Here is a 12,962-nt window from a genome sequence, read left to right as displayed (position 1 = left end):
GGGGCTGTGTCACAGGAAATGTGGCCACTCCCAGAGTGCTGAGTGCCTAGCTGCCCCTCCTGCATGCCTGTGGCTCTGGGGGGTGACCCTGTGCCTCACCGCCCCCTCTGCCCCAGGCGACTGGACTCCAATGCACTGCGCTGTGACTGTGGCATCCTGTGGCTGGCAGACCTGCTGCGGACCTACGCCCAGGAGGGCAGTACACAAGCAGCCGCCACCTGCGAGTTTCCCAGGCGCATACAGGGCCGCTCCGTGGCTACCATCACCCCTGAGGAGCTGAACTGTGGTGAGTAGACCCCGTCAGGCCCCATGAGCACCCCCAGCAGCACCTGGGGGAGCCAGGACTGGCCTTTGCTCGTTGGAGCCTGGCTCTGCAGTAGCGCCTGTCTGTGGGCTAAGCCTCTGCAGACGTTGGCAACAGGTGCTGGTTCTCATCCCAGGTACTCTACTTCTCCACCCAGCTTCCTGCTGTGTCCTGAAAAAAGCAAATGGAGCCCTTGGCAGGGTTGCAACATGGGCAACTTAGGGCTTAGCCAGGTGATTGCAGGCCATCCCTGTGTTGCAGCCCAAGCCTGTCACAGCCTGGGATATATCCCTTCCTTGTGTGTGTGTGGCTTGGGATGGGAGCTGTGTGGGCTCTCAGGGTTCTGGGGCATCCTCAGCCACATGGCCGCATTCCACGTTTCCCCTCCTGTGAGAGGCAGCGGTCCCTGCATTTGCTCCCTTCAGGGGTTTGAGGTAGCTGTGTGGGTGCCACCCCCGACATCGGTGGTTCCCACAGGGCTGGCTGGGATGTCCATGGCCCCTCCCGGCCATGGAGGTGACCCAGCTGCCACCTGCTCTGCCTGGCAGTCACAGCCTCACCGTATCCTGTGTTGCAGAGCGACCTCGGATCACGTCGGAGCCACAGGATGCCGATGTGACATCTGGCAACACCGTATACTTCACCTGCAGAGCTGAGGGCAACCCCAAGCCCGAGATCATCTGGCTCCGAAACAAGTGAGTTGGGCTGGGCCGCCTGACACCCACCCTGTGTCGCTGAGACCCCCAAGCTGTGGGCTTCACTGCCTCAGCACAGCCCACCTGCTGCCCTCTTGTCTTCCGGTCAGAAAATGCTAGGGATGAGCCCCCTTCTCCCTCACTGAGAGGGGGTGCCCGTCTCCTCCTGCGCCCCCTTCCAGACCTTCTGCCGCTGGCCTCGTTGCTGGAGGCCCAGGGAGGGACTGGGGCCATGTCCTTGATTCTTCTGCATCACTGTTTCCTGTCAATGGCTTGTCGGCCAGGGCTGGAGGCCTCCATTGTGTCACTGGCATCCGTGGGGGAGGAGGTCGCGAGTGGTGGCTGGGCCTGCTGTCCTAGTGGTTGGAGCAGACCTGTCCCTGTCACAAAGTGGAACTGGCTACAGCGCAAAAGGAGGAAGGCAGACAATTGTGTCAGCTTGTAGTGGGAAAGCAGACAGACGTGGCTTCTGCTTTTGGCTTAAGAGAAAGAGCTGTGAGACGCAAAGGAAAACGTTGCCTTCGATTTGGGGGCGTTTATTGCATTTTCTTTGTTTGAAAAGCAGTGACACAGAAGTAGAACTGAGGAGGGACAGCATCTGCTCGTTTGCTTCCAGATGCCTGCAGCAGCGAGGTCTGGCACTCAGAGCTGGGCTCAGGAACTCCCGCTAGGTCCCCCACATGGGTGCCCCCTCTGCTGCCTCAGCCAGCGGACTCGGGGGCGAGGGGGCAGACCCCAGTGCCGTCCAACATGGGAGGCAGGTGCCCTGCGTCCAGGACCTGCCCTGGTGTTTTAGGAATTTTCTTCGCTTTGACAATCAGGAACACATGAACCATTTACACTGAACATGAGAGGCAAACACGAACGAGTGAGGTGTGCAGGGGTTCTCCGATCGCCAGACTTGGCGTGAGGTCAGGCGGGTGAAAGAGCGGGGACTGAGGGGGCAGGCACTGTACTGGCTGTGTCTATGTTGTGATTTAGATTTGGGCCAAATATTTATTTCCTAGGTTCTTGTCTTTTACTTAACAAGCATTTTAAGCACAGGCACCAACACAGCTTATACAAGTGGTGAAGTTTATCCAGAGGGTCAGGATGTGGACCAGAGCCAGAGAGTGGAAGGGTTAGGCAGAGGGCTTGCCCCCTTTTGTTCTTAGGGAATGCCTGCAGGAAGTGAGAGTGTGCGAGAGCTTGTGGGAGATGAAGGCAGGAAACCCGACCAAGGAAGAAGTAGTGTCCAGAAGGGCCAAAAGGATGAGCCCCTCCCCCCAGGGCTTTCATGCGGCTTGAGAGGGGCGTGACGGGCAATGTGACCTTGTACCACCCACTCCCCCAAGTCCCAGGTAGAGTTCGCACTGCCTGACCCACCAATGGGCAGAAAGTCGTGCACAGGCTGAGGAGGTGTGGCTTCAAGATGCATGACCCAGAACCAGCTGCTGGCCTAGACCACACCGTCCTCAGGTGCCACGTGCAGCCTGCCACAGCTGGCACAGCAGGGCTTCGCTGACAATATGGCATTCCCTCATGCTTGCAACTTTGTGTCTCTGAAGTAACGAGCTGAGCATGAAGACAGATTCCCGCTTAAACCTGCTGGATGATGGCACACTGATGATCCAGAACACGCAGGAGACGGACCAGGGCATCTACCAGTGCATGGCCAAGAATGTGGCTGGGGAGGTGAAGACACACGAGGTGACCCTCAGGTACTTTGGGTCTCCAGGTACGTGAAGGGCGACCGCTCTGTCCACCTCTCCCTCTCCTTCACCCGAGTCAGTGGGGCCTTGCTCTGGGACACATCCCTGGTGTGGGCACCTCGGGCAGGTGACCGCCTGGAGCCTGCGGGAACTGAGGCCACAGTCTGTGTTGCTCGGGGAGTTGGTTCTTGGAAAGGTGGAAATCCTGGTGTTGTGAAACCACCTTGTTGAGAACACTGACATCTCAACAGGTGCCAGTGCTGAGGGTGGCTGGCAAAACCACGGTCTCGGAACACAGGCCATGCACTCTGTTCTTGGTGTATTCAAGCAGGTAGCAGGCCCATCTCCTGGAAGAGTAGGCCAGGTCCTTGCAACTTGCCCCCAGCTGGCCTCCACGCAGTGACCCTGCCAGCTGCTCTGAAATCCCCTCCAGGCCATTCTGCCGCTGGCACCTGGGTGATGCCGTCTCTGCCTGTAGCCTCATGAGGCACTCCAGGGCTGTAGTGTGTGTGCCTGGGCGGCCTAGACTCACACCTATGAGCAGAACTGCACACCACATGTCTGAGTGAACGAGGAGTCCTAGCTGTCGGCCTCTGGGGTAGAGGCCTTGCTCGCCCCCTCACCTTTAACCTGATGCTGAGCATGAGTTCTGTGTCAGGCAGGGTTGCCGACAGAACGGGGAGCTCGGGGGATGCTGCTCTTAGTTGCAGCCTGAGAGTTGCTATGTGTGCTGCCTGCCTGTGTCCTGGACAGCAGGGTTCACGCCTCGCTGGCATCCTCTGGGTGGGTGTGGAATCCTGCCTTTTCTGTGGGTGGCAGACATGTGTAGCTCCCTCTGGGAAGCTGCTGGCACAGCCCCCTGGGGCATGCAAGAAGGACTTATGTCGCCTGTCGCTAGGAGGTCTGGGAGGTGGCAGGCTGCCCAGATGTTGCTGCGGGCCCCCCGCCCCTGCAGGCCACCCTGGCCTCCAGCCTGTTCTTCCGTCTCTGTGTTGGGAACAGGTTTTAACAGTCCGAGAAGAAAAATAGTATTTTATGGCATGTGACAACTATAAAATTCAAATGTCAGTCTCTGAACTTCCTTCTGGGGAACAACCGCCCCTCACTGCCCCTCACCGTCTCCAGCTATGCACTTCACCCAGTTGTGGCAGCAAAGCCTGGACCTCAAGGGGGACGGAAGTCGGGCCTGTTGATAACAGGTGTGTGAATCAGGACTTACTAACCTCCCAGTAAAAGGAGCTGTGAATCTCCTTAGGGAGGGAACAGATAATGCAGACTTCATGCACTCCAGGGGCACAGGACTTGCGGACTTTAATTCTCCTGTTGAATAACAGCTTTGCTCATTAAGAAATCAAATTAGAGATGATTATGTTTATTCTTCACCTTCCCACCACAGTAGACACTTGATTAATGCAGCTGCCACATTGACCAAGACAGAAGCATAGGGATGGTGCTCCCTGGTCTGCTGGCTGCCGTTTCCTCTCCCAGCCCACACCCAGTGTCTCCCCGGTTGGCTCTATGTCTTTCTGCCAAAACAAGCACATGCAGGACACGTCCCATCTGCTGGCCCTACATGCTTTCCTTTTTTGTAGCTGCGTGGAAGTCCACCCCTTGATGCCCCATGATCCATTAGACCTGAGTGGGGGGCTGTCCAGAGCTGTCGGCATTTCTGTTCTCAGAGGTCCATGTCCTTCATTTGGAATGCTTTAAGTCCCACCCTGAGATAGATAAACATGGCAGGGTGGAGTGTTGGGGGAGCCTAGAGAGTCTGCCCAAGCCAGCCACCACAAGGGACTGACCCTGCACAGTACCGGTGGCCACTGTGTCACTGCTTATAACACCATGCACCACAGATCCAGCAAACAGAGGCTCTCCATTCAAGAGATCAAATTTTGCAGGCAATTAGCCTGAAAAACTGTTGAGCTTACCCTCAGATTTGTGTGTGTGTAATACTGTATACAAATGTCTGGTTTACACTGATAGCAGGCATGCGGCTTGTTCAATGTGTATTCTAAACAGGAAGAGTCTGCATTTCCATGTCAGTGTGTGTGTGTGCAGTGTAGTCTGTGTGTTCCATGTCAGTGTGTGCGAGTGCAGTGCAGTCTGTGTGTTCCGTGTCAGTGTGTTCCATGTCATTGTAGTCTGTGTGTTCCGTGTCAATGTGTGCGTGTGCAGTGCAGTCTGTGTGTTCCGTGTCAGTGTGTGCGTGTGCAGTGCAGTCTGTGTTCCGTGTCAGTGTGTGCGAGTGCAGTGTAGTCCGTGTGTTCCGTGTCAGTGTGTTCCATGTCATTGTAGTCTGTGTGTTCCGTGTCAGTGTGTGTGTGTACAGTGCAGTCTGTGTGTTCCATGTCAGTGTGTTCCATGTCATTGTAGTCTGTGTGTTCCGTGTCAGTGTGTGCGTGTGCAGTGCAGTCTGTGTGTTCCGTGTCAGTGTGTGTGCGTGTGCAGTGCAGTCTGTGTGTTCCGTGTCAGTGTGTGTGTGCAGTGCAGTCTGTGTGTTCCGTGTCAGTGTGTGCGTGTGCAGTGCAGTCTGTGTGTTCCATGTCAGTGTGTGTGTGTGCAGTGTAGTCTGTGTGTTCCGTGTCAGTGTGTGCGTGTGCAGTGCAGTCTGTGTGTTCCGTGTCAGTGTGTTCCATGTCATTGTAGTCTGTGTGTTCCGTGTCAGTGTGTGCGTGTGCAGTGCAGTCTGTGTGTTCCATGTCAGTGTGTGTGTGTGCAGTGTAGTCTGTGTGTTCCGTGTCAGTGTGTGCGTGTGCAGTGCAGTCTGTGTGTTCCATGTCAGTGTGTGCGTGTGCAGTGTAGTCTGTGTGTTCCGTGTCAGTGTGTGCGTGTGCAGTGCAGTCTGTGTGTTCCATGTCAGTGTGTGTGTGTGCAGTGCAGTCTGTGTTCCGTGTCAGTGTGTTCCATGTCATTGTAGTCTGTGTGTTCCGTGTCAGTGTGTGCATGTGCAGTGCAGTCTGTGTGTTCCATGTCAGTGTGTGTGTGTGCAGTGTAGTCTGTGTGTTCCGTGTCAGTGTGTGTGAGTGCAGTGCAGTCTGTGTGTTCCGTGTCAATGTGTGCGTGTACAGTGCAGTCTGTGTGTTCCGTGTCAGTGTGTGCATGTGCAGTGCAGTCTGTGTGTTCCGTGTCAATGTGTGCGTGTACAGTGCAGTCTGTGTGTTCCGTGTCAGTGTGTGCATGTGCAGTGCAGTCTGTGTTCTGTGTCAGTGTGTGCGTGTGCAGTGCAGTCTGTGTGTTCCGTGTCAATGTGTGCGTGTACAGTGCAGTCTGTGTGTTCCGTGTCAGTGTGTGCATGTGCAGTGCAGTCTGTGTGTTCCGTGTCAATGTGTGCGTGTACAGTGCAGTCTGTGTGTTCCGTGTCAGTGTGTGCGTGTACAGTGCAGTCTGTGTGTTCCGTGTCAATGTGTGCGTGTACAGTGCAGTCTGTGTGTTCCGTGTCAGGGTTATCCTGTGCTGCTTGGTAGTCTCTACCCTATGCAGTGTGAAGATGTTTCCACTGAATTTTCCCATGAATCATAGCATCATATGGGTTTGTTTCTGGAATGAGATTTTTCAGGCTTTTATCTCTGTGCATTGTTTAATGTTGAGGGAACTGAGGTGCTGTCAGTGCACCTGCCAGCATCCTTTCTGCAGTCATACCCACTGACATGTTGAATGAGGTTTGTAGGGTGTTGGATAAGCAGAGGTTAGAATGTGTGTGCGCCTTAGGACATCTCTGAGAAGGAGTCAGGCTCTGCTGTCTGAGCTGCCATTTTGTTGTCTGTGTTTTTGTTTAAACAAAGCGAGAAAGGTATGTGATTCACTTATTTTGTTTAGTTGTTTTGAAGGAAAACAGAATAGTAGCCTGACTGTGGAGAAAGTTAAGAGCAAACCTGAGGTGGAGAAATTAACTGAGGGTTTCTGTCTGTGACAGCTCGGCCCACTTTTGTAATCCAGCCACAGAACACGGAGGTGCTGGTGGGCGAGAGCGTTACCCTGGAGTGCAGCGCCACGGGCCACCCTCCGCCCAGGATCTCCTGGACCCGTGGTGACCACACCCCGCTGCCTGCTGACCCGCGGGTGAACATCACGCCGTCTGGTGGACTTTACATTCAAGATGTGACGCAAGGGGACAGTGGGGAGTATGCATGCTTTGCATCCAATGGTGTTGACAGCATCCGTGCCACAGCCTTCATCATCGTCCAGGGTAGGTGTCCGTGAGCCTGGCGGCCCTGCCTGTGCCCACGTTGCTCCTGGTGCCTCACTCCTGACCTCCTCGAGCTCTGTGCCACTTTATCCTCTTCTCACCCACGATGCTCCATTCCTGTGATGCAGCCAGTTGCTCATGTCCTGCATGAGAGGCAGGGGAGTGGACCATTGTGTGGGGCTGCCATGTCCATGCGGTGCAATGGTGCTCCTGGCTGCCTGTCCACATGGCCGTGTCAGCATGGGCTGGCTGCCTGTCCACGTGGCCGTGTCAGCACAGGATGGCTACTGTGTCCACATGGCCGTGTCAGCACGGGCTGGCTGCCTGTCCACATGGTCCTGTCAGCACAGGCTGGCTGCCTGTCCATGTGATCATGTCAGCACAGGCTGGCTACTGTGTCCACATGGCCGTGTCAGCACAGGCTGGCTACTGTGTCCACGTGGCCGTGTCAGCACAGGCTGGCTACTGTGTCCACATGGCCGTGTCAGCACGGGCTGGCTACTGCGTCCACATGGCCGTGTCAGCACGGGCTGGCTGCCTGTCCATGTGGCCGTGTCAGCACAGGCTGGCTACTGTGTCCACATGGCCGTGTCAGCACGGGCTGGCTGCCTGTCCACATGGTCCTGTCAGCAAGGGCTAGCGCATGTCCATGTGGCCAACAGCACGAGCTAGCTGCCATGTCCACAGAGCTGTGTCAGCGTGGGCTGACAATTGTGTCCACACGGCCATGAGGCTGGCTGCTGTGTCAGCATGGCTGTGTCAGTGTGGGCTGTGTGTGGCTGTCAGTGTGTCCACGCAGCCATGAGGCACCTTAGTGCTGCTTCCCGAAGCTCTGTTTCCCCAGGGCCCCTCCTTCTTTCCACATGGCTTTAGTAACCATCAAGTGGCACGACTGGACTTGAAGCTGCAATGTGGGGCGTTCATGGGCAGCACAGCCTGCAACCCTGAAGCTCCCCGTGCCTCCCTCCTGCCCTGTCTCTGGGTCAGCCTGTCCCGAGTCCATCCTCCCAACTTTCTTTGCACAATAATGTTCTGTGGTTTCGCTGAAGGGAGGGATGGGGAGATGCTGTGGCTTTTGTACTGTCGTGTCCTGCACCTCAGCTTTCCCCCCCAAGTCCCGCACACAGTTGCACCAGCTGATGTTTCTGATGCTTTGGATTGATAAATGAGATCAGTCCCTGTGAATGGGCCTTGTGCTCATAGACTAAACCTGGGCATCAGCCACGCCTGCCCACACTGGGGCTGGCAAAGCCGGAGCATTCCTGCTCAGCTGGGCAGCACACCCTTGGCTGATGCTCAGCCATGCTGTTTGGAAACCCCTGAGTGTCTGTCGTGCTAACCTGCTGAGAGGTACAGCATGGGTACTTTGTTTTTCAAGATTCGCGTGTATGAACCACAGAGAGAGAAATCCACCTGCTGCTTCACTCCCCAGTTGGCTATGCCAGTCAGGGCAGTGTCAGGTTGAAACCAGGAACCTGGAGCTCCATTGAGGTCTCTCGTGGGGGTGGCAGAGACCCAAGCACTTGGGCCCTCTTTGGCTGCTTTTCCAGCTGCTTCTTCCAGGGAGCTGTAATTGAAAGTAGAGCAGTGGGCACCCCAACTGGTACCCTTCGAGATTGCTGGCATTATAGTGGTGGCATTTTTGCGTGCAGCGCTTTTACCCAGTTCTGTTTCTTTAAAAAATGCTTATTATTCACACCTGCCTGGAAGATGGATGGAGATCCTGTGGTTCATTCCTCAAATGCTCACAGCAGCCAGGGCTGGTCCAGGCTGAAGTCAGCAGCAAGGAACTGCATGAGATTCTTGCACAGGTGGCAAGGGTCCCAGCAGATTGGGGACTCTGCTAGGCACTCAGAAACGGAACTGGGGATTTCCTGGGCACTCAGACACAGGGTGCTGGGACCCTCGCAATAACCTAGTGGCTAAAAGTCCTCGCCGTACATGTGCCAGAATCCCTTGTGGGCACAAGGTTCATGTTCCAGCTGCTCCACTTACCTTCCAGCTACCTGCCTGTAGGCTGGGAAAGTAATAGAAGATGGTCCAAAGCCTTGGAACCCTGCACCCATGTGGGAGACCTGGAAGAAACTCCTGACTTTGGAATGGCTCATGTTGGGCCGTTGCAGCCATTTGGGGAGTGAACCAGCAAGTGGATAATCTTTTTCTGTGTCTCTCCTTCTTTCTGTAAATCTGCCTTTTTAATAAAAAGGAATAAATCTTAAAAAGAAGGAAGGGAAAGGAAGGGAAAGGAAGGGAAAGGGAAGGGAAGGGAAGGAAAGGAAGAAGGGAGGGAGAGAGGGAGAGGGAAGGTGCTGGCATTCTGAGCTGTGGCTTCACTTGCTGTGCCACACACCTGTCCAGTGCCATTTTCCAAATGTCCTATTTCTGCAAGTCTCTGTGTCTGGCATTACCAGAAGAGGCTTTCCTTGGGTCAAGGTGAGGATGACCGGCAGAGACTTGGTCTGGATCCAGTAAAGAGCTGAATTAGCTGAGACAGTGAAAGCAGGAGGAAGATCCACTCTCACACACACCCACCTTCCAGGCCAGACCTCCGTGGCACCCAGAGACCCAGATGTCACCCAGAGTCTCCTGGCTCTTGTTGAAGTTGGAAGGACAGTGCCCGGTCTTGGCTGGGCCTGCCCACTGCTTGCCTGGATGGGCAGCCCCACAGCAGAGCTTGCTCCTGCTCGGGACGGCCGAATGGGATGACCAGGAAGTGGTAATTTGCCTCCTGATTTAGAAAGCTGAGTGGAATTTCCGAGTCATGCCGAAGAACACAGGTGGCGTCTTTCCCGTGTGAAATGCAATTGCAGCAGTCCTCCGGGCACGCTTTACAGAATACATCATCTGTGTCTTCTCGTCACGAATCCACAAGGAAATAGATTTTCCTGTTTTTTATATTTGCTGAAACCTTTTTATTCACACAAAATAGGATCGGGTCATTGATCGTTGATGGGAATTCTCCAGAGGAAGATGAGGCGCAGACAGTCTGGCCTCCACGGGAGTGAAAGGGACAGATGCAGTACAAGTTCTGAAGGTGTTAGGGCAGAGGGATACTGTCTCCCCGAGAGGGAGTCCCCGCGCTCCTTCCGCAGTACCCCGACTGTGTTTGTCCTGGCCATGTGTGCTGCTCGGGCTTGTTCTTGCCAGCGTGGTCTTACTCTGGCTGCTTTCATTCCCGAAGCCTACGTGGGTTTGCCCTTCTGCTTCCTGGCGGCTGCTGCTTTCCCTCCCAACTTGCTCTCTGGAAGACCAGCTCCTGCATGTGCTGACTGCTGCTTTACCTGCAGGATGCTCCCCTGGCTTGTCCGCAGAACATGCAGCCCTGCCTGCAGTGCAATGAAAGCAGGAAGCTGTTACAAGTCGTTGATCATGCAGAGGCGTATTGCAGTCAGGGCAAGATGTTGCTAAGATGGAGAATTAAGGGCTCCCTGCTGGTCTCATTTGCACATGTACAAATAAGGAAGCTTGCATTAGGTGAGACTCTTAGAGAAGACTCTCTTACGGAACGTGTTTTATTTCATTGTCTAATTACGTGAGTAATAGACATGGCAAGAAATAACCTTGTGCAGTCTGGATGAATGTTTTGGAATTAATGATTGTTCCCTTGTTTTCCTCCACAGCCTTGCCCCAGTTTACGGTGACTCCTCAGGACAGAGTCGTTGTTGAGGGTCAGACAGTCGACTTCCAGTGTGAGGCCCAGGGTTACCCACAGCCGGTCATTGCCTGGACCAAGGGAGGTGAGACCTGGTCCTGGGGCTGTTCCAACATGGCCAAGGAGCTCTGATGTGGCTAGAAAACGGGGTACCTCCTGCTGTCTCACCTTTAATCAGCATCTCCAGCAAAATCTAACAGTCTGTGGGATGGGAGTATCTGGAACTCGTGCATGAATACATTACAACAAGGCAGCTTATGTCCCTTTGTTCCCAGACTTTCTGTCACCTTTATGCTATGAGCTGACACCATGGTGCAGCTGGTCAACCTCTGCTTGCCATATCTGATGCAGGTGCAGCCTGGCCATCCCAGCTCATTTAGCCTTTGCCTCTGCGGGCAGCCACTCCCTGGGGCTCATTCCCACTTCCTCACAGAAACATAGCCATGTCTGCTGGCCTGGAACTGCCTCAGGCCAGCCCTATGAGGTTCTGCTTGCCTTTCGAGTCCTGCATCTGCGTTGAACCCCAGACCCCTGTACTCCTGACTGATGTGTGCTCCTTGCAGGCAGCCAGCTGTCAGTGGACAGGCGGCACCTGGTACTGTCATCTGGGACACTGAGGATCTCAGGGGTCGCCCTGCATGACCAGGGCCAGTATGAGTGCCAAGCAGTCAACATCATCGGCTCCCAGAAGGTTGTGGCCCACCTGACCGTGCAGCCCAGAGGTGCGTGTGGGTGTTGCTGTGTGCACCTGTCTGTGACACCAGGAATCTGGGGCTGCTGTCCCTCTCTGTGCTCATGGTCCCCAGGAGTGTGGGAGCTCGCTGAGTCTCTGCACTCTGGCACTCCTGGATCTCAATGCCGATCGACTCTCTTAAAACCCACCAGGTCCCTGGTGGATTTGTGCTTGAGAGGAAGGGCTCAGGAGATGTGGGGACTGGGTGCTCACCACCCTGCTGGCCCTGGGGGTGTCTCCTTGACCTGTCCATCCCCTTGCACATATCACAGGGGCCTTTGTATCTTGTGACAGGCAGGCTCACCAGCTAAAGGTCCCAGATGGGGAGATGGTCACGGAGCTGAGCTAGCCCCAGCTGTCTTGGGGGGCGGGGAGCTGGCACGGGGGCCCATACAGCTGGTGGAGAACCCTGTGGGGCTGGATGTGGGACACCAGGAAGGACTTCCTGTCAGTCTCTCAGCAGATTGGTGACCTTGCTCCACCTGTGCGTTTTGTGGGTTTGTGTTGTGGTGCCCAGTTGGGCAGACTGTGTCCTGCTGTGGCAAGGACATGCGGGTGAAGATTCCAAGGCTATGCTTTGTGGAGGAGAGGGCTGTTGTCTCTGCAGCTCCTCTGGGCCCTACTGTGTCCTCAGTAGGTCATGCCACCTGATGGGTGTGGGACAACGACTGTGTCCCAGGCCCTGGGCATGGTGGCCTCTGAGCAGAAAAGACTTGGTTAATGTGGGCCCTTGTGCCTCTGGTGTTGGGCAGACTCAGACCTAGCTTGGGAGGCTGGGAGTGGGAAGGGGCAGGCAGATAGCTGTGCCTCCTGAGCTCTGTGTGGATGCTAAGTGCTGCAGTGAGTGGAGCTCACAGGATACCTGTGGGAGCTGGTGCTTGGGCAAAGCCTGGGAGGCTGGGAGTGGGACCCAAGGGGCAGGCAGCTGGCTGTGGCCTTCTGAGCTCTGTTTGTGCTGGTGCCACGTGCTGCTGTGGGCAGAGCTCGCAGGACCTCCGTGGGAGCCACGTACTGCAGTGGGCAAAACTCACAGGACCCCCGTGGCAGCCACGTGCTGCAGTGGGCAGAGCTCACAGGACCCCCGTGGGAGCTTTGCTGAATCCCACCTGTGTGCTTTGCAGTCACGCCTGTGTTTGCCAGGATTCCCAGCGACCTCACGGTGGAGGTGGGCACCAATGTGCAGCTGCCCTGCAGCTCTCAGGGGGAGCCAGAGCCAGCCATCACCTGGAACAAGGTGAGGGCGCGGGTGTGGAGTGGTGCAGAGGGGAGCAGGGGCTGAGGGCACGGGCATGGGTGTGGAAGGGTTCGGGATGGAGGGGCGCCATGCAGGCACAGGGGCAGAGGGGCGCAGTGAGGGCAGGTGCCAGTGTGGAGGGGTGGGGGTTTTGGGAGCAGCTGAGGTTCAGGGCAGTCCTGGCCCTCCCCATCCCTCTCTGCATCCAAAAGGATGCTCCCCTGGGACTGGTGCTGGGGAGGCCGAGGGTGTCCTCATGGACTCACTCACTCGCACCTTTCTGTCCCTCCAGCAGCGGAATCAGAAAACAGCGCTGTCTGGAGCCGTGGTCCCTTACCAGCAGTGCTCCATGGCCTTTAAGTTACTCATGAGTTCTGCATGGCATGTGTGTGTACATACAAGCACACACACATGCATGCACATACATTACTGTGTGTGTACAAACCATGTGTGTATATGTGTGATTA

At 55.5% G+C, this 12,962-nt stretch overlaps 1 protein-coding gene across 1 annotated transcript in view; it reads left to right on the top strand.

Annotated features, from left to right (window-relative positions):
- Nucleotides 1-12,962, top strand: part of PXDN (peroxidasin) — a 57,685-nt gene that overhangs the window by 29,047 nt on the left and 15,676 nt on the right. Inside the window, exons 7-13 of the mRNA XM_040993905.1 lie at nucleotides 117-286; nucleotides 882-999; nucleotides 2,547-2,716; nucleotides 6,604-6,876; nucleotides 10,497-10,613; nucleotides 11,092-11,250; nucleotides 12,383-12,495. Of these exons, the coding sequence (XP_040849839.1) occupies nucleotides 117-286; nucleotides 882-999; nucleotides 2,547-2,716; nucleotides 6,604-6,876; nucleotides 10,497-10,613; nucleotides 11,092-11,250; nucleotides 12,383-12,495 (1,120 nt within the window). The remainder of the gene's footprint in view (nucleotides 1-116; nucleotides 287-881; nucleotides 1,000-2,546; nucleotides 2,717-6,603; nucleotides 6,877-10,496; nucleotides 10,614-11,091; nucleotides 11,251-12,382; nucleotides 12,496-12,962) is intronic.

The sequence above is a fragment of the Ochotona curzoniae genome, unplaced genomic scaffold (genome assembly GCF_017591425.1).
Source record: "Ochotona curzoniae isolate NIBS_2020 unplaced genomic scaffold, NIBS_Ocur_1.0 contig_883, whole genome shotgun sequence".
Taxonomy (NCBI): Eukaryota; Metazoa; Chordata; class Mammalia; order Lagomorpha; family Ochotonidae; genus Ochotona; species Ochotona curzoniae.
Note: the sequence above shows the minus strand (reverse complement) of the source record. Positions and strands in the feature narration are given on the sequence as shown.